Consider the following 25,738-nt stretch of genomic DNA (forward strand, 5'->3'; position numbering starts at 1 on the left):
TCGCAGCATTCTCGCTCCAGCCAGTGCACCACGACTGGTACATCAAAGCCCGTGGTATGTGCTATCCTGTCTATGGGATGGTGCATATAAAAGATCCCTTGCTATTAATCGAAAAGATTATCCCATGTGAAGTGGCGACAGCGGTATTCCTCCCTCAATATCTGTGTGGTCTTTTACCATATGCACGATGCAATGTAACCGTAAATAAAATATGTTGAGTCCATCAATCGCCGAGAGAACAACGACTATGCATTCTTTGTAATTAAAAAAGAAGAAAAAAAGATTGAAGATGAATATCACTTTTCACTTGTTTGTCCTTGTTTTCGTGATATTAGATCACGATTTTTGAAGAAATATTACTATATTTTGGACTTCTTATAAGATATTTGTAAATTTATTACCATTAAAATCAAAGCAAATTGTATTAGATTTATCAAAATTTATTTATGTTGCAATGCAAAGACGTAAAATGTTAATGTCATAGTTCTTTTACCACTACTATATTATCAACAGCATTACTACTTCTAACATTATTGTTAAGTAAACATTAATTCTTATATACATTTTCTTGATTTGTGTAATTTTCTAATTTTTAAAATGTAATTAGGTACCATATTTTATTTAAATGTATATTTGTAACAATATTGTATAAATAGCCACGCAATATGTTTTAGCCAATGGCTGATTTCAGCTTCGGCATAATAAAAAGATTGATTGATTGATTATATAAAAAAAAAATCATTTCAACATATGTTCGTACTTACATCCAATTGAGGTTCAAGCACGCTGTTCTGGACACATACATCAACTATCTGGGACAGTGGGTTACTGGTGAGTAGTTAGAGGTTAGTGATATATATATATATATATATCTTTCACTAATTGCTATTCCAAGATTTTGTCCATTTCCAATTCACCCACACAAACACCCCCCATTCTGTCCAGGACCCAGTCACTAGGTAAGTCAGAGATTGTGCCCGGGAGAGACGTGCTTGAACCTTAATTGAATATCGGCATGTTAATATGTTATCCAGTGTGAGAGAAGTTGGTATAGTGGTCTTACTCCTACCCACTGAGTCGTTAAAACTCGCTCTGGGTGGGATCCGGTACAGGGCTGCGAACCCAATACCTACCAGCCTTATGCCCGACGACTTAACTACGACACCACCGAGGCCGGTTGTTTAATTAAATATAGCGCTGAGATTAGCATGTAAAGGACACCTGATGCACCCATAATCCTTGCTGAACAACCGCACATCGGAGCGTAGTACGGGAAATTAGTGGCGTCAGGTGATGTCGTTGCATGTTCCTCGTGACATAATACGCATTAAAATTATTCCCGAGAGTAAGAAAATCATTTGTCTGTTCCGGTTTTAAAACGATTATGTAACACTTCTCTGGTAATTATCCTGTGATAGCCTTCTGTAGTCATTATCTAAGGAGGTCGGGAAGTAATTCGGTGGTTAAGCGCTTGCTTAATGCATGATCGGCTTAGGATCGATTCCCGTCTATGGGCCCATTTGGCTATTTCTCGTTCTAGCCAGTGCACCTTGACTGGTATATCAAACACGTGCTATACTGTATGTTGGATGGTGCATATAAAAGATCCATTGCTACTAATGAAAATCTGTAGCTAACGATTAATAAATCAATGTGATCTAGTGGTGTCGTTAAACAAAACTAACTTCTAACGTTCATTATCTCATGATAATTAGTTATCTAAAACACAGGTTGTTGCGATCCTGCTGCTGTTGTGTCATGTTTCAAACTCGTAGCCAAGTGGTATAGCGCTCGCTTGATGCGCGGTCGGTTTGGGATCGATCTCCGTCGGTGGGCCCTTTGGGCTATTTCTCGCTCCAGCCAGTGCACCACGACTGGTCTATCAAAGGCCGTGGTATGTGCTATCCTGCCTGTGGGAAAGTGCATATAAAAGATCCCTTGCTGCTAATCGAAAAGAGTAGCCCATGAAGTGGCGACAGCGGGTTTCCTCCCTCAATATTTGTGTGGTCCTTAACCATATGTCCGACGCCATATAACCGTAAATAAAATGTGTTGAGTGCGTCGTTAAATAAAACATTTCTTGTGTCAAACTAACGTTATCTTGTTATAATAGCAGTGGCGGGATGCAGCTCAGTGGTAAAGCGCTCGCTTGATACGCGGTCGTTATGGGATCGATCCCCGTCGGTGGTCTCATTAGGCTATTTCTCCTTCCAATCAGTGCACTACGACTAGTATATCAAAGGCCGTGGTATGTGCTATTCTGTCTGTAGGACGGTGCATATAAAAGCTTCCTTGCTACTAATGAAAAAAAAATGTATCGGGTTTCTTGTCTAAGACTATATGTCAGAATTACCAAATGTTTGACATCCAATAGGCGATGATTAATAAATCAATGTGCTCTAGTGGTGTCGTTAAACAAAGCAAGCTTTAACTCACTAGGTGGACTCAATCTTTTTCCCATCACAACCAGTGCCTCATACTGTGTATGTCAAATGTTGTGGTATGTGCTGCTTTGAAAGTATATATAAAATAGTGCACGCTGCTAATAAAAATATGTTGCGCGTTTCCTCTAAAAATATACCTGATTTATAAAATGTTTTATATCCAATAGCTGATGATAATGACTCAAAGTTCTCTGGTGGTGTCATTAAAACAAAACTTTAGTTTAGTTAATTTAATCATTGGTTAGAACTGGGTAAAAAAAAGAAGTTCGAATTCACCGAAGAAGGTGGTTTCTACTATCCATTGATCCTCAGATGAGTGCCCTACCCACTGAGCTATACCCCTAATATGTGTTGCGGCTACACAAGGTTCAAGAACGCCATCGTGCTCACACATCTCTCTCCATGACAGTTATAAAGTTTGTTTTGTTTAATGACACCACTAGAGCACATTGATTTGTTAGTCAACGGCTATTGGATGTCAAACATTTGGTAATTTTGACATATAGTCTAGTGCCCTACCCACTGAGCTATACCACTGATATGTGTTGCGTCTACACAAGGTTCAAGCACACCATCGTGGTCACACATCTCTCTCCATGAGTTATAAAGTTTGTTTTGTTTAACGACACCACTAGAGCACATTGATTTATTAGTCATCGCCTATTGGATGCCAAACATTTGGTAATTTTGACATATAGACTGAGAAAGGAAACACGCTGCATTTTTCCATTAGTAGCAAGGGATCTTTTATATGCACCACCCCAGAGACAGTATAGCGCATACCACGGCCTTTGATATACCAGTCGTGGTGCACTGGATGGAGCGAGAAATAGCCCAACAGGCCCATCGACGGGGATCGATCCCAGACCGACCGCGCATCAAGCGAGTATTTTAGCACTGGGCTACGTCCCGACCCCTTCATGACAGATTTATCAGACATACGAACATAAGTTATTTGTTATCAGAAAATATTTATTTCAAAGAAATATCACCAGAAGTTAACTTTATGTTATATTTCTTTTATTTTCATATTCATATTAACACTTACCAACCTCCCCTGCGTGTGCTGTAACCTCACCGTGGTGCAGGGGTGTAACATTCTCTTTGAGAATGGCCAATACAGCACAAAATTGAAGTTTTGAGTAAAATTCAATATCCGTAAAATTCTGTGATATTTGTGTTTTTGCATAGTCTTTTTGTTTAAGTCTTGAATTTTTATATTGATGTTGATCATCACTTTATTTATTTGCATTACCATAGTTTGACACCCAATAGCCGATGTATTTTTCGTGCTGGGGTGTCGTTAAACATTCATTCATTCATTCACTTACCAACCTGGGGCCCGTTCCACGAAGCGATCTTAGCGCTACGATTACCGTATGTGCATAACTACCTTATTCTTATTCTTTCATTATATGTATTGGTAACATATGATGACTACATAAATTTTATTATATTCGGTCACTTATATATTCTTTTTAAAAAGGTTTCTCTAGATAACTAAATCAATCTAATTAAACACGATATGCTTAATGTATACAGTAATCAACCTCTGATCCAGGCGATGGGCTTTAGCGGTGTGTACGTCCTCATTTTAACATGACTGGAAAATCCACTGTACACTTCATTGTTAGTGGGGATATTTAATATCTTGGTCAGCTGGATGAGTTTATTATGTAATGCAAGTTAATGTAATTTTGACTGTGTTGGGTCCTCTTTTTCTACCTTGCGCCAACAACTATGATTACTATAGCAGCCTTTTTTAAACCTTGCACCCCTCCAAAAAACTCCTGATAACATTCATTATATTATGTATATGGACTACTTCAAGAATATAATAATAATGATTCTTATTATATAACATTTAGTTATAAATATCTTAAAATATCAGTGAAATAAAAGTGTTATCTGTCACTCAGTGACGATAGCACATTTTACAGTGAAAATTTCACTATTTCACTCTAAAATGTGTTATCTTCACTGTAAGAATGCCGGAACTATTTTGCCGCTGGCATTTTAAATATAAAGATAAATTGCCAAAAGTTATATAATAAATAGTAAATTTCATGGTGTTTTTTTTTTATCAAATATGATTTATATCTCATCTCGTGAAGTTTACAATCATATCACACTCGTCGTGCATGCACGACTCATGAGAATGAATGAATGAATGAATGTTTAACGACACCCCAGCACGAAAAATACATCAGCTATTGGGTGTCAAACTAAGGTGATGATCAACATCAATATAAGAATTCAAGATTTAAATAAAAACAGTGTAAAGAACTGTGCAAAAATACAAATATCACAGATAGATACGGACTTTTACTCAAAATTTCAATTTTGTGTTGTAGTGGCCATTCTCAAAGAGAATGTAACACCCCTGCACCACGGTGAGGTTACAGCACGCGCAGGAGATATGATTGCAAACTTCACTTGATGAGATATAAATCATAATTGACAAAGACATGAAATATCTTCTATATATTACCAAATTTGCATACACTTGTACAGTTAAAATCAGTTGTATATATTTAACCATTGAATATTCTATTAAAACATATTACTGAGTTTTAAACCTATACCAACAAATAAAACCCCACATTTTGTATTGAAAATTTCTGTGTAAATAAAAAAGTCTCATAACAAATCGCCATCAAATTATATAGATTAATCTCATTTATAATAGAGGGGTGAATACAAACTGCTAGAACAGCCTTAGATGCATTGTTATCGAAGTAATCGATAATGCTGCACGCTGACATAGGTAGAACTGCGCGTTCCCGGCGTTGGCTGTTCCATCAGTTGTCTTCATACCCGCATTGTAAAATAAAAATTGATGGATTTGTGATGAAACCTTTTCATTTACACTGATTAAAAAAAAAAAAATTATTTGAGTTGGTATGGGTTTAAAAGTTAACAATATATATTTTTATATTAATTTTAACTTGATTCATTATAGAGATATATGCCAATACATCGGTTCCATTTTCACGCACACGGACTATAGGCGTGAACATACACTAGCAATCCGACTGATCAAGCCGTAACATTCAAATAAGCGCTTTTATTTCATTTCACTTTGGTGGTCTAATTACCGGGGAAGTGCCGTCATTGTTCAAAAGGTAACCGGCCTCGGTGGCGTCGTGGTAGGCCATCGGTCTACAGGCTGGTAGGTACTGGGTTCGGATCCCAGTCGAGGCATGGGATTTTTAATCCAGATACCGACTCCAAACCCTAAGTGAGTGCTCCGCAAGGCTCAATGGGTAGGTGAAAACCACTTGCACCGACCAGTGATCCATAACTGGTTCAACAAAGGCCATGGTTTGTGCTATCCTGCCTGTGAGAAGCGCAAATAAAAGATCCCTTGCTGCTAATCGGAAAGAGTAGCCCATGTAGTGGCGACAGCGGGTTTCCTCTCAAAATCTGTGTGGTCCTTAACCATTTGTCTGACGCCATATAACCATAAATAAAATGTGTTGAGTGCGTCGTTAAATAAAACATTTCTTTCTTGTTCAAAAGGTAAAACGGCGTGCTGCTATATATCTATATATAGTAGATAATGACAATGTTGTTAGACCGGCCTCGGTGTTGTCGTGATTAAGCCATCGGAGATAAGGTTGGTAGGTACTGGGTTCACAGCCCGGTACCGGCTCCCACCCAGAGCGAATTTAACGACTCAATGGGAAGGTATAAGACCACTACACCCTCTTCTATCACACTAACAACTATAACTAACCCACTGTGCTGGACAGACTGCTCAATTAGCTGTGTGCCCAGGACAGCGTGCTTGAACCTTAATTGGATGTAAGCACGAAAATAAGTTGAAATGAATGAATGCCATCGGACATAAGGCTGGTAGGTACAGGGTTCGTAGCCTGGTACCGGCTTCCACCAAGAGTGAGTTTTAACGACTCAATGTGTAGATGTAAGACCACTACACTCTCTTCTCTCTCACTAACAACTAACAACTAACCCACTGTCCTGGACAGACAGCCCTGATAGCTGAAGTGTGTGCCCAGGACAGCGTGCTTGAAACTTAATTGGATATAAGCACGAACATAAGTTGAAATGAATGAATGAAGAACTAAGAACCGGCCTCGCTGGTGTCGTGGTTAAGACGTAGCACAGTGGTAATGCGCTCACGTGATGCGCGGACGGTTTAGGATCGATCCCTGGCGGTGGGCCCATTGGGCTATTTTTAGTTCCAGCCAGTGCACTATGACTGGTATGTCAAAGGCCATGGCGTGTGCTATCCTGTCTGGGGGATGGTGCATATAAACGATCCCTTGCTACAAATGGAAAAATGTAGCGGGTTTCCTCTCTAAGACTATATGTCAAAATTGCCAAATGTTGATATCCAGTAGCCGTTGATTAAAAAATCAGTGTGCTCTAGTGGTTTCGTTAAACAAACTTTAAGAAACCTTTTTTTCTCACTAACCACTAACACTCTCTCTAACCACTAACATACTCTCCTAGACAGACAGCCCAGATGAATGAATGAATGACTTTAGTCTCATAAACTGTGGGATTATAAAGCAGACTAAAACACCCACACCCAAGGAAGCGCGCGCGCGCACACACACACACGCACACATACACACACACATACGCGAATTAAAAAAACAAGAATAAAAACGTTTTATGCACTATGCATTAGTATTTTAATGAACAACACCTACAAACCTTGTTACATTGTTTTATAAATACATTGACACAATGAGCTTTCTCAAATGATGAAATACATAAGTTAGTAAAGACAATATTACCGAGATGATATTATCAAAAATATTAAAAAAAACGAACTACCTATTTTGTGTACAAATACGTTACTAAGTTTGTCTGTTATACAATAAAGTAATTTAATTAATAAAAAACAATATTACACTAAACAACATTATCAGTCATTATATCAATGAACTTTATTTCGTAAAGACAATATTACACTAAACAACTTTATCAGTAATATATAAATAAAATTTAGTTAACAAAGACAATGTTACACTAAACAATATTATCAGTAACTATATAAATTAACTTTATTTTAGTAAAGACAATATTACATTAAACAACTTTATCAGTTTAGTATAAATAAACTTCAGTTAACGCAGATAATATTACACTAAACAACATTATCAGTAATGTATAAATAAAAGTTATTTAACAAAGACGATATTACACTAAACAATATTATCACCCATTAAAACCTTTTGTAGGAGATATCGACGACACTGTAAGTTGCGATATCTCCTGCGATATTCTCCTAGGAGATATCGCTTATTTTTGTTACGTCACTGTGTACGTTTCCACGCTAAACCTATCATTAGTGAGCCAAATATAATGACATTTAACTCACATTACTGACATTGTTTACAATTGTCGCAAATGGAATTTTTTTTATAATTGATGATAAAAAGAATACCCCCTCGTGTCTTGTGATATCATAATTTACCAGCACTCGTTGATAAAAGTATCTGGGCCCCGTTCCACGAAGCGATCTTAGCCCTAAGATCAACTTAAGTGCACAGGGTAGCTATGCGCCTAAGATAATCTTAGGGCTAATATCGCTTCGTGGAACGGGGCCCTGGACTTGATACGTAGCTGGGGGCGGGACGTAACCAGTGGAAAAGCGCTCGTTTGATGCGCGGTCGATCTAGGATCGATCCCCGTCGGTGGGCCCATTGAGCTATTTCTCGTTGCAGCTAGTGCACCACGACCGATATACGGAATGGTGCATATAAAAGAACCATTGCAAGTACTAAAAAAAAAATGTAGCGGGTTTCCTTTCTAAAGCTATATTACAAAATTACCAAATGTTTGACATCTAATAGCCGATGATTAATACATTAATGTGCTCGAGCTAGATTATTAGATTGATTTAAGTAGCCTGTACAACCCAGTGGCTGATCCAGAAAATCCATTGAAGGGGAGAAATGACATGAGGCGGAATGCCAAGGGAACTTTGGGGGAGGTTTTGTAAAAAAAAATAAAAAAATTAATATATAATAAAATTATTAGTGTCGAAAATTGGGGGGGGGGGCGGGCCCCTGTTCCACCCCCCCCCCACCACGATCCGCCTCTGCAACCGCAACAATTCATCTCCGACAAACATTTGTTGGATATCGATATAATTTTCGGGTACCCTACTAATAGAATAATTAATGATTGGACAGTGACTGCATAATCCCCATCAGCGCTACAGCATAAATCTTCCAACGCCTTCTCACCTCCCCTCCACTTTGTCTTTCGGCGGACCGTTCAAAAATAGCGCACAAATTACTTCATGGAAAATACGCAACCTTTCTTTTTTTTACTTTTTTTTTACCATAGCACCAACCCCGCTCCCCTCCCGCCCGCTCTCTTGCACCTGCCTGTACGGGCGGTCCCCTATCCCACCCACTCTATCCCTTTCCTGTCCTGGACAGAGAAGCCGGCCAAGGCCGGCACCTGTACCCATGACAGGCGTGCGCTGCAACAGCTGGCTCTGAATGTGCACGTAAACCCCTATGACATGACACGACCCACCTCCTATTTTGTTATGTATTCTTACGCAAGTTCCTTGTTAAGAGTTGTTAATAAGTTGCGCATGAGCAGTTGCAATATGTGATAGGTCTATTCATTTATCTCTTGCAGTTTCGCTAGGTACGTCGTGTCTGGCAATACAATCTTCATCTATCACAGCTACACGTCCTCGCACATTTCAGAATCGTCTGCGAAATGTGGACTGGGCAGTGGGTTTGTGAATCCGTCTTTTCCGAACAGGAAGTACGTCATGTACGTTCCCTGACCCTAGAATAGAGAATTTCATATTTGTAAGCATGACATGGTTTGGACCAGGAAGTAGTCCAAGATGGATTCACAGATCCCTGACCCTAAAATATATAATTTAGATTCTGTATGCATGGCATGGTTTGAAATAAGTAGTCCAATTTGGTTCGTGAACATTAAAATATATAATTTCGATATCGAATGCACGGCATGGTTTGAAATATGAAGTAGTCCAATTTGGTTCGTGAACCTTAAAATATATAATTTAGATTCTATATGAATGGCATGGTTTGAAATATGAAGTAGTCCAATTTGGTTCGTGAACATTCAAATATATAATTTCGATATCGAATGCACGGCATGGTTTGAAATATGAAGTAGTCCAATTTGGTTCGTGAACATTAAAATATATAATTTCGATATCGAATGCACGGCATGGTTTGAAATATGACGTAGTCCAATTTAGTTCGTGAACCTAAAAATATATAATTTCGATATCGAATGCACGGCATGGTTTGAAATATGAAGTAGTCAAATTTGGTTCGTGAACATTTAAATATATAATTTCGATATCGAATGCACGGCATGGTTTGAAATATGACGTAGTCCAATTTGGTTCGTGAAACTTAAAATATATAATTTCGATATCGAATGCACGGCATGATTTGAAATATGAAGTAGTCCAATTTGGTTCGTGAACATTAAAATATATAATTTCAATATCGAATGCACGGCATGGTTTGAAATATAACGTAGTCCAATTTGGTTTGTGAACATTAAAATATATCATTTCGATATCGAATGCACGGCATGGTTTGAAATATGACGTAGTCCAATTTGGTTCGTGAACCTTAAAATATATAATTTCGATATCGAATGCACGGCATGGTTTGAAATATGAAGTAGTCCGAAGTATGCCATACAGGTTCAAAATATATAATTTCATATATGTATGCATGACATGGTTTTAAACAGGATGTAGTCCAAAGTACAGTGTATATCATACGGGTATACTGACTCTAAAATATATAATTTCATATCTGTATGCATGACATGGTTTGGAACAGGAAGTAGTCCAAAGTACAAACCTATGTTATACAGTTTAACTGATCCTGAAATGGAGACTTCCAATACTTGTATGAGGGTACGCTAAGGTTTTCAGCTACTGGTCAATACACGAATAAACAATGGAAAGAAAGATGGACAGACGGATAAATTGAAGGATAGATGGATGGAGGTAGCGAAAACAGACAGACGGACATACGAAGAAATGAGTGAATAGATGGATCACTGGCATGGGAGAGAACCCATATGGGAGGGGGGCTGTCGGCAACCCACACTATGTATGCATATATATATGTATGTATGTATGTATGTATGTATGTATGTATGTATGTTTGATTTTATCAAATTTAATACAGTTTTAAAAAAGATGTTTGATTCGGGGGGGGGGGGGGGGGGGGGCATGGCCCATGTGACCTCCTGGCTATGCCACTGGGGTGGATTGATGGAAGGATAGTTGGTTGGATGGATGGATGGATGGATATATTGATGAATGAATGGATGAAAAGATTAATGGATGGATGGAAGGATAGTTGGATGGACGGATTAACTATCGGTATATCAGTAACTGAACAACGTAAAATATAAACAAAAATATTTCAGTTTACATGGAAGGTGACTTCTCCTTTCTTGATACAGTGATATCCACCCAGTTCATCAAGCAACTGTTTACATTCTTCACTCACGTGGATTCGCAGAGCTAAATAAATAAATAATATACATTCATATTAGTTTGTTTGTTTTGTTTAACTACACCACTTGAGCACATTGATTTATTAATCAGTAGCAGTAGCAGCGCGTATGTCGCCAGTAATCGGTTCCTGTGTATATACATTGGCAGTGACAGACTGTGACAGACTGTGACATAAGCGAGGCGTGACGTGGCTAGGATGCACGTTCTGGTTACTTTCCAGGCGATGTTTACGCTCTACGCCACACTACGCTAGCTCTGCACATGCAAGACAACAAATAATCGAGGTTTGCAATAAGCAACATTGGACAATTATTGTACCATAGGCGGATTCAGAGGGGGTGGAAGTGAGATGGGTTGGTTGGTGGTATCATTTCCATCTCATCCTTTAGAAAATTTAAAATCATAGGTGACAGATGGGCGCTTCTCTGTGCTATAACCTGGATATAGTCTGTCACCAATCAGCTTAAATTGCAGCCGAGCTACGCCTTGCTACGTTGAAGTTACGCGTCGCTTACGTGGTAGTCTGTCACCGACATTAGAGAGAAAACCCGCTACATTTGTTTCCATTAGTAGCAAAGGATCTTTTATATGCAGCATCTCACACACAGGATAACACATACCACGGCAACTGATATACCAGTCGTGGCGAACTGGTTGGAAAGAAGCATAGCCCAATTGGGCCCACTGACGGGAATCGATCCCAATCCGACCACGCATCAAGCGAGGGTTTTTACCACTGGGCTACATTCGCTATTTAGTTTATCACACAAAGTTTAAATTCATGTTTTTAACAAGTAAACAAAAGGAATATGAGATTAAGACAGAACAACTTACCAAATCCGGAGGCTTCCATGTTAGACGCATGGCTGACTGTTTCACCGAACAGACAATACCGCGGCATCGTATGACCCACAACACCAGCTACGACAGGTCCTGAAAAACAACACACAGCTGGTATGCAATACCAGCTACCACTGGTTGGAAATAACAGACACGAAACTATTACAACACTGATAATCCCAGATCCTGGAACAAACAACAATACCGAGGCTTTGTATGTCCCACACATGGGGCCTAATTCATTAAACTCTCGCAACTTTGCGATCTCGCAACTTTGCGATCTCGCAGTGCAATGCTAAAAGACTTGCAAAGAGGATGCTTTGTTGTCTAACAAAGCCTAAGAGACCTTTGTGAATTAGGCCCCAGCTACCACAGGTCCCGAAAAGAAACAGGCTGTATGCAATACAAGCTACCACAGGAATTTGGAGATAAGGAGCACTAGCTATCAAATATCCCAGAAATAAGAGGAAGGAAGGAAATGTTTTATTTAATGACGCACTTAGCACATTTTATGTATGGTTATATGACGTCGGACATATGGTTAAGGACCACACAGATATTGGGAGAGGAAATCCGCTGTCGCCACTTCATGGGCTACTCTTTTTGATTAGCAGCAAGGGATCTTTTATATGCACCATCCCACAGACAGGATAGTGCATACCACGGCCTTTGATATACCAGTCGTGGTGTACTGGATGGAACAAGAAACAGCCCAATGGGCCCACCGACGGGGATCGATCCTAGACCGACCGCAGAAATAAGAGAAACGAAATGATAACAACAGTAACTACTACAGGTCCTAAATATCATAATCAAGATGTGACCAAAACACTTGCGTCCACAGGTCCTGGAATAACAAACGATACATGATTAAGGACATTAGCTGCCACAGGTCCTAGCAATATCAGACAAGAAACGAAAACAGCGTTAACTACCACAGGTTCTAAAAATATCAGACAAGAAATGATAACCAGGGTTGGAAATTAGCAGTCGTCCGGTCGCCTTGGCTTAGGGCGACTAAGAATTTTACAAAGGCTATGACACTGGGTAGTCCGTTGGGCGACCATCGATTTTATGGTCTGGTGAGTATGGTACCAGTTTAAAAAAGAAAGACACTGAAACTGAATTGAATGTGACAAAACACACCGATCTGGTAGCAGAATACATAGCGCATGCTCTATATTTTGACAGCGCCAGACTGCAACCAGACTGCAACCATGTCTTAATCTAGTATGGGAGATATTTTCCCTTCGAATTCCATATGAATATAATGAAATTACCTTGCAGCTCTGGGTTCTACTACTTTTTTGAAAGTGGAAATTCCGTCACTGTTTCGAATTTCTAATGGCAAGGCATTCCACAGGTCTATTGTTAAATGTAAAAATTACATTTTAAGTACTAGTTTATATACTACAGCTTCGTGGAACAGGGCCTTGGACAATAGATCATCCACATTTTGTGTTTTATGAGGACTGTTACTGCCCAGGAAATAGATCATCGATATTTTGTGTTTTATCTGGACTGTTACTGCCCAGGACAATAGATCATCGATATTGTGTGTTTTATGAAGACTGTTACTGCCCAGGAAATAGATCATCGATATGTTGTGCTGTATGAAGACTGTCACTGCCCAGGAAATAGATAATCCATATTTTGTGTTTTATGAGGACTGTCACTGCCCAGGAAATAGATAATCCATATTTTGTGTTTTATGAGGACTGTTACTGACCAGGAAATAGATCATCCATATTTTGTGTTGTATGAAAACTGTTACTGACCAGGACAATAAATGATCCATATTGTATGTTGTATGAGAACTGTTACTGACCAGGACAATAGATCATCGATATTGTGTGTTTGATTAGGACTGTTACTGCTCAGGACAATAGATCATCGATATTTTGTGTTTGATGAGGACTGTTACTGCTCAGGACAATACACCATCGATGTTGTGTGTTTTATGAGGACTGCTACTTCCCAGGAAATAGATCATCGATATTTTGTGTTTTACGAGGACTGTCACTGCCCAGGAAATAGATCATCGATATTTTGTGTTTGATGAAGACTGTTACTGCCCAGGACAATATATCATCGATATTTTGTGTTTATGAGGACTGTCACTGCCCAGGATAATAGATCATCGATATTTTGTGTTTTATGAGGACTGTTACTGCCCAGGACAATAGATCGTCGAATTTTGTGTTTGATGAAGACTGTTACTGCCCAGGAAATAGATCATCCATATTTTGTGTTTTACGAGGACTGTCACTGCCCAGGAAATAGATCATCGATATTTTGTGTTTTATGAGGACTGTTACTGCCCAGGAAATAGATCATCGATATTTTGTGTTTTATGAGGACTGTTCCTGCCCAGGACAATAGATCATCGATATTTTGTGTTTTATGAAGACTGTTACTGCCCAGGACAATTAATTCGTATTTTATATTTTGGAAGACAATGCTTGTTGTAAATTAGTTACTTTTACATGTTGAGACAATAGATTTGGCGACAGACCGTTCCGACTAAACGGGAAGACCCAGGAAAAAGTTTATGGAGGGGATCAGCGGCAAAAGGGTACATACAACTTCTGAAAAAAGGGCATTTAAATAAAAGTTTGACATACGTGAAATGAAAAGTGTAAATACACTGCTAAAAAAGGAGGCATTTGACTTATTTCTTCGGACTGGTCTCCGTGGCGTCGTGGTTAGCCCATCGGTCTACAGGCTGGTAGGTACTGGGTTCGGATCCCAGTCGAGGCATGGAATTTTTAATCCAGATACCGACTCCAAACCTGAGTGAATGCTCCGCAAGACTCAATGTGTAGGTGTAAACCACTTGTACCGACCAGTGATCCATAACTGGTTCAACAAAGGCCATGGTTTGTGCTATCCTGCCTGTGGGAAGTGCAAATAAAAGATCACTTGCTGCCTGTCGTTAAAAGAGTAGCCTATCTGGCGGCAGCGGGTTTCCTCTAAAAACAGTGTCAGAATGACCATATGTTTGACGTCCAATAGCCGATGATAAGATAAAAAAAAATCAATGTGCTCTAGTGGCGTCGTTAAATAAAACAAACAAACTTTACTTAATTTCTTCAGGGTGGGGGCGAGTGGGCAGGTCCTCCTTTCCCCCTCTCTCTTAGATCCGTTCTAGGGCTGATTCACATAAGTACGTACCACTATGGATGCCAATCCTGAGCTTCATCTTTTTGTTTGGTCTGTGCACAATCTTGAAACTGAGCACCGAACTGAGAAGGTGAAGGGCCATAGTGCAGATCTCCCCAGCGTGGTGGATTCCGTTACGTATTGGAATACCGCTGACCACCATGTAGGCGTCTCCGATAGTCTCCACCTGTCAAACAGTGATAGACAGCGTCAAACAGAGATATATAGAGTCAAACAGTGATAGACAGTGTCAAACAGTGATAGACAGTGTCAAATAGGGATGGATAATGTCAAACAGTGATAGACAGTGTGTGTCAAACAGTGATAGACAGTGACAAACAGTGATGGACAGTGTCAAACAGTGATGGACAGTGACAAACAGCAATAGACAGTGTAAAACAGTGATGGACAGTGTCAAACAGTGATATACAGTGTCAAACAGTGATGAACAGTGTCAAACAGTGATAGACAGTGTCAAACAGTGATGGACAGTGTCAAACAGTGATATAGAATGTCAAACAGTGATGGACAATGTCAAACAGTGATAGACAGTGACAAACAGTGATGGACAGTGTCAAACAGTGATGTACAGTGACAAACAGTGATAGACAGTGTAAAACAGTGATGGACAGTGTCGAACAGTGATATACAGTGTCAAACAGTGATAGACAGTGTCAAACAGTGATGGACAGTGTCAAACAGTGATAGAGAATGTCAAACAGTGATGGACAATGTCAAACAGTGATAGACAGCGTCAAACAGTGATAGACAGCGTCAAACAGTGATAGACAATGACAAACAGTGATAGACAATGTCAAACAGTGATGGACAATGTCAAACAGAGAGAGACAGCGTCAAACAGTGATAGTCAGTGTTAAACAGTGATGTGCAGTGTCAAACAGTGATAGACAGTATTAAACAGTGATAGACAGTGTCAAACAGTGACAAACAGTGATAGTCAGTGTCACACAGTGATAGACATTGTCAAACTGTGATAGATAGGGTCAAACGGTGATAAACAGTGTCAAACAGTGATATATAATATCAAACAGTGATAGAGAGTGTCAAACAGTGATGGACAGTGTCAAACAGAGATAGACCGTGACAAACAGAGATAGACAGTGTCAAACAGTGATAGATAGAGCCAAACAGTGATAGACATTGTCAAACTGTGATAGATAGGGTCAAACAGTGTTAGTCAGTCTCAAACAGTGATAGACAGTGGCAAACAGTGATGGACAGTGGCAAACAGTGATAGTCAGTGTCAAACAGTGATAGAGAGTGTCAAACAGTGATAGTCAGTGTCAAACAGTGTTAGTCAGTGTCAAACAGTGATAGACAGTGACAAACAGTGATGGACAGTGTCAAACAGTGATATACAGTGTCAAACAGTGATGAACAGTGTCTAACAGTGATAGACAGTGTCAAACAGTGATGGACAGTGTCAAACAGTGATAGAGAATGTCAAACAGTGATGGACAATGTCAAACAGTGATAGACAGTGACAAACAGTGATGGACAGTGTCAAACAGTGATGTACAGTGACAAACAGTGATAGACAGTGTAAAACAGTGATAGACAGTGTCAAACAGTGATATACAGTGTCAAACAGTGATAGACAGTGTAAAACAGAGATAGACCGTGACAAACAGAGATAGACAGTGTCAAACAGTGATAGATAGAGCCAAACAGTGATAGACATTGTCAAACTGTGAAAGTGTCAAACAGTGTTAGTCAGTCTCAAACAGTGATAGACAGTGGCAAACAGTGATGGACAGTGTCAAACAGTGATAGTCAGTGTCAAACAGTGTTAGTCAGTGTCAAACAGTGATAGAGAGTGTCAAACAGTGATAGACAGTGTCAAACAGTGATAGTCAGTGTCAAGTAGTGTTAGTCAGTGTCAAACAGTGATATAGAGTGTCAAACAGTGATAGACAGTGACGGACAGTGTCAAACAGTGATATATAGTATGAAACAGTGATAAATAGCGTGGTTGATCCCGTTACGTACTGAAATACCGCTAACAACCACGTACATTGTAGGCATCTCATAAAGTATACACCTTTTAATAGTCAGGGAGTCAAACAGTGCTAGACTGTATTTCTGTGATGTCGTAAACAAAACAAATACTGCCACTTCTCGCCACCAATAAACCATCAATAAAACATGGTGTTAATTACACAAACAAATACTGTCACTTCTGTCAAATACTGATGCATTTCTCTATTTGTAACTTGTCTTTAATGAAACTAAAGTTATTTTTCTGAAACAAAACATTTACTATTTTAAGCCAGTGCACCACGACTGGTATATCAAAGGCCGTGATATGTGCTATCCTGTCTGTGGGATTGTGCTACTAATGGAACAAATGTATAACGGTTTTCCTCTATATTTCCAGGTGGTTAGTATTTCCTCTCTAATACTATATTTCAAAATTATCAAATGTTTGACATCCAATAGCCGATGATTAATAAATCAATATGCTCTTGTGGTGTTGTTAAACAATTTTAAACAAATCTTTTACTATTTTATTGTCTTCTGGAAATAACACATTGTATGCATTAAAGGGACATTCCCGAGTTTGCTGCATTGTTTAAGATGTTATCGACTAACAGAGACATTTTAACGATTGTAATTACATATCAAATATATTTTTCTGCATACAATATTAGTGCCTGTATATTAAACGTGTTTCTGATCGTTCTAATATTTGTACTGGGTTAAATTTCATTTTATTTCCTAAAATATTATTCTTTCGTGCGTACGAAATTATTTGAAGACAAAATTCAGTTTGGGCTCCACACAAATATTAAGACGACCAGAGACACATTGAATATACAGACATTGATATTCTAAACAAGAAAATATATGTAATATGTAAGTTTAATCGTAGAAATTTTTATTAGTCGGAAATATCTTACAATGTAGCAAACTCAGGAATGTCCCTTTAACGTGTTGATTACTTACTTTGTAGACATCAAATTTCTTTATAATCGTATCGAACGTTGTATACAAGGAATTCAGCAAGCTAACAACCTAAAACACACAACACAATTAAAACATAATGGTTTCAAAACAAAGCGTAGCAAAATATAGAATAATACATGCAACCAAGGGTGTGCATACTCCAAAGCGCAATTAAAATATTCCAATACAGTATCAGTAGAACGTAACCAAAAGCAAGACACAGAACCTGTCGAGCGTTATTAAAATATTTCATAATATAGTGCCTGTTTGGCGTTATTAAAATATTTCATAATATAGTGTCTGTTTGGCGTAATTAAAATATTTCATAATATAGTGCCTGTTTGGCGTTATTAAAATATTTCATAATATAGTGTCTGTTTGGCGTAATTAAAATATTTCATAATATAGTGCCTGTTTGGCGTTATTAAAATATTTCATAATATAGTGTCTGTTTGGCGTTATTAAAATATTTCATAATATAGTGCCTGTTTGGCGTTATTAAAATAGTTCATAATATAGTGTCTGTTTGGCGTAATTAAACTATTTCATAATATAGTGCCTGTTTGGCGTAATTAAAATACATCAAATATATTACCTGTATTGCGTAATTAATATTGCAAAACATTGTAATTGAAAATCATAATAAAATGTTTTATCAGGGCTTCTAGATTATGGTAGCTCCACTCCCATGGCTAGTGATATTCAATGTTGGGCTAGTGAATAACTACTAATGACATGCCCGACGGCTAGTGAATTTTTATTTGTCAAATATTGCAGTTAAGTCTTATTTTGCAAATATGAATATCCTGCCCCCCCCCCCCCCCCCCCAACCCCCAATCTTAGTGTTTTTTAAACTCAATCTCCCTCTTTATGTGACATATCTGATTATTACTATTATTTAGTAAAATTGTATTAATTTAAACTAAAGTAGGGCTAGTGAATTTTTAATTGTGACTAGTAAAACATTTTAAATCACTGATCCCATGGCTAGTGGATTTCATAAAAATTCTAGAAGCCCTGAGTTTTATATAATCTTCAAAAAAAGTAATTTTAATATCAACTATTAGACCGAACATACATTTTGACCACAGACATCCTAGTAAAGAACGTTCAGGTCTGTTTATCAACACACTGTAATACTGAACTACCGGTTGTAATGTTTGCCCAATTAATTCACTATTATCATATAACCATTCCCCACAGCTAATAATACCTTACAATTTTGGCAACTATTTCTGCCTAACCTGCTTGTGCCATTTTTGGAACACAAACTAGAATAGCAGGCAATAAGACACATGCTTGAATTGACTGCTCCAATCGATCAGGGGCCGAGCTGTACTTTGGGATGGTGGGTGTTCATTGCTGCTAACGAAGTGTTAAAAATTACAATGACACAACATAATAATAAAATAAGAACAATAACATCATTTTTATCTTAAGTTAGTAATATTTTTGAAAATTATTTATAACAACGTGTGCAGAAATCACAATCTGAAGTACGCCATTTAGGGGATAGTATCACTGTGTTTCGTTGTTAACAATAAGGATTTATTACACAATTTTGTGATAAATCCTGTGTGTTACTATCTCTATTCTAATACTACACCTATTAGGAGTATCTGTAAGCATTTTTATTGTGTTTTCATTAAAGAAATCCTACATATTTTATAAACCTAGTTATCGTCTCGTCCCTAAATCCTCCTTATAGTTAACAACGAAAAAAAAAATATTATTCCCTAAATATAATATGATATAATAAAATAAATATAATTAAATGAAATGAAATGAAAAAAAAAATATGAAAAAAAAAATACACAGACATATTATATTTAATATCTACACTACCTGGTGCGGTGTACTTTCTGATGCAATCTTGGTAAAACCGATAATGTCAGAGAAGAAAACGGTTACAGACGCAAACGATTCAGGTTCAACAATCTGTCCGGATTTTAGGCTCTCCGCCACAGTCCTAAAGTACAAATATGCAAAACGTCCGTTAAACCTTCATATTTGATCAATCTAATTAAAATTAGCTCCACTATTACATGTGGATCTAACACCAGCCAGTTGGAGCTCATGTCCACCAATCAAAACCTTACTTGCAGAATCATGCCAGTGATTTAAAACTAACAACACTGTGTAGTCCCCAATGTCCAGGTAACATTTCGTCTGTAAATAATAATTTAAATATTGACCAATCACACTTCGCCTTTTATAACGTTATTTGGGAACATACAAATTCTAAAAATATCGGGCGAGTCTATTTTAGTGGCCGCAGTACAGCGAACCATACCAATACGTACGGGTGGGTTATCAGTCTTCAATTTTACATTAAAAATTATTTATTTATTTATATAAAAAAAAAAACTAAATCAGTCTTCAGTTTTACATTACAAATTATTTATTTTATAAAATAAAACATGTTTTAAGGCATTCGTAATTCACACGAAACATGTCGTATACCCTCAGGATAATTCGGAATGTTTTCAAATTATTTTTAAATCACTGGCAGGATTCTGCAAGTAAGGTTTTGATTGGTGGACATGAACTCCAACTGGCTGGTGTTAGATCCACATGTAATAGTGGAGCTAATTTTAATTAGATTGATATTTGATCAGATACTATAACACATTATAGTCACTAATTCTAGCTACCAGGAAGGAAGGAAGTGTTTTATTTAACGACGTACTCAACACATTTTATTTACGATTATATGGCGTTGGACATACATGTATGGTTAAGGATAACACAGAAATTGGGAGAGGAAACCAACTTCATGGGCTACTCTTTTCGACTAGCAGCAAGGGATCTTTTATATACACCATCTCACAGACAGGATAGTACATACTACGGCATTTGTCACATCAGTTGTGGAGCACTGGCTGAATCTAGAAATAGCCCAATGGGCTCACCGACAGGAATTGATCTTAGATCGATTGCGCATCAAGCGAGTGCTGTACCACTGAGCTACCTCCCGACTCCAGAATGAAACAAGGGGACACACAGAAATATTGACGCAATTTACTTCACTACTGGCGTAGTAGGGTCTGTTTAAAGTACCACTCAGCTAGCATTGCCACCATTTTGTGTTGATATGTACCAAACCAACATTGCTCATGTTATATATAAAGTATAATTTGCAAGGCCGTTTTTACAATTTCCGATCGTTCTGATCGCTTCTCCTCTATTGATCTGCACTACCGACTTCTTTTTTGTACTTAATTGCTACCGCATATCTGACGTTTTTGTTTTTGTTTTTTTTGCGCTCAGTTCCATTCGACTACAGTACACATATCGTGCAAAATATTGCGTAAAAATATGAGTTAAATAAATACAACTTCAATGGAAGCCGCCAGCTTTGTCACTTATCATAAAAAATTACTATTATACACGGCGGCCGTGTATATAGACCTTACTAAGTTGCTTGCTAAGTGTAGAGTCGATCGGGAGTACCTCTAACTCATTAGCAAGCTGCTAAGTCACTTCTTTGTGTTACGTCGTGCAGTCAAGATGGCACGTAGAATGTTGCAGTTGGCGGGGTTACGACAAGCAATGCGACGGGAATGTATTTTGATGGATCGTAAGAACCCTTTAGATGTGTTTTCCGACTCTGAACTTATAAAACGCTATAGATTTTAATGAGTATTACGGATATAGTTGCCGTGGATACTGAACACGAAACAAGACGAAACTGCGCCCTTCTGTCCTATCAGCAAGTCCTCATAGCTTTGCAATACTATGCGTCTGGGACATTTCATATCATTGTTAGCGATCTTCTACATATATCACAATGTACAGCTTGCAGATCGATCCACCGTGTATCCACTTCCCTAGCACAGAAGATAGATGACTTTGTGAAATTTCCAAATAACGCCGAGGCTCAAAGAATTAAGGACGAGCTTTTCCAAATAGGACAGTTCCCTTGTGTTATCGGATGTGTAGATGGCACACATTTTTCTGGGGGTGCGTCGAGTGTATCTTTAAATTCCTCGTACTTTTGCGCCGAAAATAAATTTTCATTTTGCGAATAATTAGACTTTCTGCTTTTTTTGTTGTTGCTACATTTAACTCACAACTCATATCGAATGTTCAATAAAGATGTAACTATTATCCTATCACAAAATTACCAACATTACATTTGAAATGGACATGTGTGTAAAGAAATTGACATGGTGTTGTCAAGGATTGGACTGTGCCAATATGTTATCAGGCAACTATGGAGCAGCATGTTTAACATGTTTTTATGAATTACATTTTAGCTACCAGCCCTGTAGCAATCAACTAGGCATTTAGAAGCTTGCTAACATCTAGGAACCAACTAAGTTAGATGCCTTTTATGAATTTGGCCCCCGGCTTATGAAAGCTGGTTATCTATACTTCAGTCGTATTTTGGAGGGAAAAAAAAAAGAAGTGTTTTATTTAACGACGCACTCAACACATTTTATTTACGGTTTATATGTCGTCAGACATATGGTTAAGAACCACACAGATTTTGAGAGGAAACCCGCTGTCGCCACTACATGGGCTACTCTTCCGATTAGCAGCAAGGGATCTTTTATTTGCGCTTCCCACAGGCAGGATAACACAAACCATGGCCTTTGTTGAACCAGTTATGGATCACTGGTCGGTGCAAGTGGTTTACACCTACCCATTGAGCCTTGCGGAGCACTCACTCAGGGTTTGGAGTCGGTATTTGGATTAAAAATCCCATGCGTCGACTGGGATCCGAACCCAGTACCTACCAGCCTGTAGACCGATGGCCTGCCACGACGCCACCGAGGCCGGTTACATATTTTGGAGGAAAGTACAGCGAAAGACCACCACACTGCATTTAAACTTTCCCAGCTACTTTAGTTAATAGCGGCCGTTCAAATATTACGTAACGCTGTTTTGATAAAAAGTAGACACCCTCCTTTTTGGAGCTTGGCGTAGCCCAGTGGTAAAGCGCTTGCTTGATGCGCGGTCGGTTTGGGATCGATCTCCGTCGGTGGGCCCATTAGGCTATTTTTCGTTCCAGCCAGTGTACCACGACTGGTATATCAAAGGCCGTGGTATGTACTACCCTGTCTGTGGGATGGTGCATACAAAAGATCCCTGGCTGCTAATCGAAAAGAGTAGCACATGAAGTGGCGACAGCGGGTTTCCTCCCTCAATATCTGTGTGGTCCTTAACCATATGTCTGACGCCATATAAAAGATCCCTTGCTGCTAATCAAAAAGAGTAGCCCATGAAGTGGCGACAGCGGGTTTCTTCCCTCAATATCTGTGTGGTCCTTAACCATATGTCTGACGCCATATAACCGTAAATAAAATGTGTAGAGCGCGTCGTTAAATAAAACATTTCCTTCTTTCCCCTCCTCCTCCTCTGTAAGGGTCCGTAACGCTAGACCATACACACACCAAAATATTACGTAAAGATTTGAGCCCCATCCCCTAATTCACAAACAGGTTATGCGATAGATGTAATATAGTTTGAACTTGCTGTTCTGTGATTCAGGAAAGCGCAGATATATACGCATTTCAATTCGATTTATAATCCTTATTGTGTAATACGTCTAGATATAACTACATGCGTTAAACATTGTCGCTGTGACAGAGTGTTTATGACCCCCCCCCCAAAAAAAACCCCAAAAAAACAACAACAAAAAAAAAAAAAAAAAAAAAAAAAAAACCCACAACAACAACAACAACCCAACAACAACAACAAACAAACCCAAAACAACAACAAAAAACAAACAAACAAACAAACAAACAAAAAAAAAACAAGAAAAGAAAAGAACAAAAAAAACCCCAACGTTTAGTAATAAATTTTTTTTAAATGTGTTACGTAACGCTGTTAAATACACCTACCCACCCCCTGAAACGCTAGGTAACGTTTGGACCTACACACACCCACCCCTTCGAGCGTTACGTAATATTTGAATGACCCCATACATGTTATAACTCATATCGGGCTTGTACCTAGCCCAAAATAATTCGGGGGAGGGGGGTGGGAGTGTGTAAAATAAATCCTGAATTGAAATAATATTCTTATCCAGCTAGACAAAAATACCTTATCAAAACTAAATCTAGCACTTATTCGTAATGTTAAGGGAGCCAACTGGGTATGATCCTTACATTTACCAACATCACAGAGCTGGGCTCAGAATACCAACTGCCAGAACAATGTTTGTCAATGTTCTGCCGTCAAGACTTTACCACAGTCAAGTTGTTAGTCTGAGCGCTCTTATTCTAGTCGTATATCGTTTAACTGGAAATTTGTTGTTGTTGGGTTTTTTCGTGGATTGCAAGAGTAAGAATTTAAAAATTTAAAAGCGTTAAAATATCTGAAAACAAATTATATTAAAAAATATTCATTGTGACCGCGCTATGGTGGTTGGTAACTCATTAGTTAATTAGTTGTGCACCCGCTTTAATATGGGAGTTGGGGAAATTAAACGCAACCATAGAGTTAGCCAACTTTCTGCTGGCAGTTGGTAGTGTGAGCCTAGCATTAGACACGTCGTCCGTCTATTTCATTTCATTTGAACTTATTTTAGTGCTTATATCCAATTAAGGTTGAAACACGCTGTCCTGGGCACACACTTCAGCTATCTGGACTGTCTGTTCAGGACAGTGGGTTAGTTGTTAGTTGTTAGTGGTTAGTGAGAGAGAAGAGAGTGTAGTGGTCTTTCCCCATACCCATTGAGTCGTTAAAACTCGGTCTACGTTGGAGACGGTGCCGGACTGCGAACCCTGTACCTGGTTTACCAGCCTTATGTTCGATGGCTTAACCACGACACCACCGAGGTCGGTACGTCAGTCCATAATCATTACAGACTGTAGCCCGAATAATTTGACTGTAAGAGAGCTAGACGGACATTTGGACAGTTATATACGCTGTAATGAGAGCGTATATAACTGTCCAAATGTCCGTCTAGCTCTCTTACAGTCAGAGTACTCGGGCTATACAGACAGCTGCATTATGGCGTAATGTCAGTCTTTCTGGGACTGCCATCACAAACTTACTTAGGAAGGAGCCACGAAAGGACTTCTTCAGATCTCTTCTTCTCTTCCACCAGTTTTGCGGTTCTCTCCTCTATCATCTCCTCGAGGTGGTCCGAATACTTGGACATCATGTGCATCACGTGGTCCATGATGTTCTTATTTCTAGAAGAAAAAAAGTCATGTACATATCCATCATTGAAAACAATTATCTTAAAATCAGAACACTGGTATATACTGGACATAATATTCATCGCATTTCACACTCTTGTGGGGGGTTTTCCTTTTGTTTTGTTTTTCTTTTCTTTGGGGCGAGGGGGGATGTAGCCCAGTGGTAAAGCGTTCGCTTGATACGCGGTCGGTCTGGGATCGATCCCCGTCGGTGGGCCCATTGGGCTATTTCTCGCTCCAACCAGTGCACCACGACTGGTATATCAAAGGCCGTGGTATGTGTTATTCTGTCTGTGGGATGGTGCATATAAAAGATTACTTGCTGCTACTCGAAAAGAGTAGTCCATGAAGTGGCGACAGTGGGTTTCCTCACTCAGTGCCTGTGTGGTCTTTAATCATATGTCTGACGCCATATAACCGTACAAATTTCTTTCCTTCCTTCCTTCTTTTCTTTACTTATAGGGTGTATACTACCAAATCAAATTCCATAGACGAAAATAGTAACATGTGGCTAAAACTCTTACCTGTAGCGTATCAATCAACATAAAGACCACGCGCCATTAAAGTGAATCAGAAAAAGGGGGTCAAGCTGCTCATTTCAGACATAACGGGTAGCGTCTATGACTACCCTAGTTCCGCACAAACTT

At 38.7% G+C, this 25,738-nt stretch overlaps 1 protein-coding gene across 1 annotated transcript; it reads right to left on the bottom strand.

Annotated features, from left to right (window-relative positions):
• Positions 1-8,852: 8,852 nt before the first annotated feature.
• On the bottom strand, positions 8,853-25,078 carry LOC121384944 (guanylate cyclase 2G-like). The gene is made up of 7 exons (XM_041515430.1): positions 24,945-25,078; positions 19,783-19,906; positions 17,938-18,006; positions 14,983-15,157; positions 11,803-11,901; positions 10,883-10,974; positions 8,853-9,233 (listed from the first exon to the last, which is right to left on the bottom strand). The coding sequence occupies exons 1-7, from the start codon at positions 25,070-25,072 to the stop codon at positions 9,126-9,128; spliced, it is 795 nt and encodes a 264-aa protein (XP_041371364.1). The 5' UTR covers positions 25,073-25,078; the 3' UTR covers positions 8,853-9,125.
• Positions 25,079-25,738: the final 660 nt, after the last annotated feature.

Source organism: Gigantopelta aegis, chromosome 11 (genome assembly GCF_016097555.1).
Source record: "Gigantopelta aegis isolate Gae_Host chromosome 11, Gae_host_genome, whole genome shotgun sequence".
Taxonomy (NCBI): Eukaryota; Metazoa; Mollusca; class Gastropoda; order Neomphalida; family Peltospiridae; genus Gigantopelta; species Gigantopelta aegis.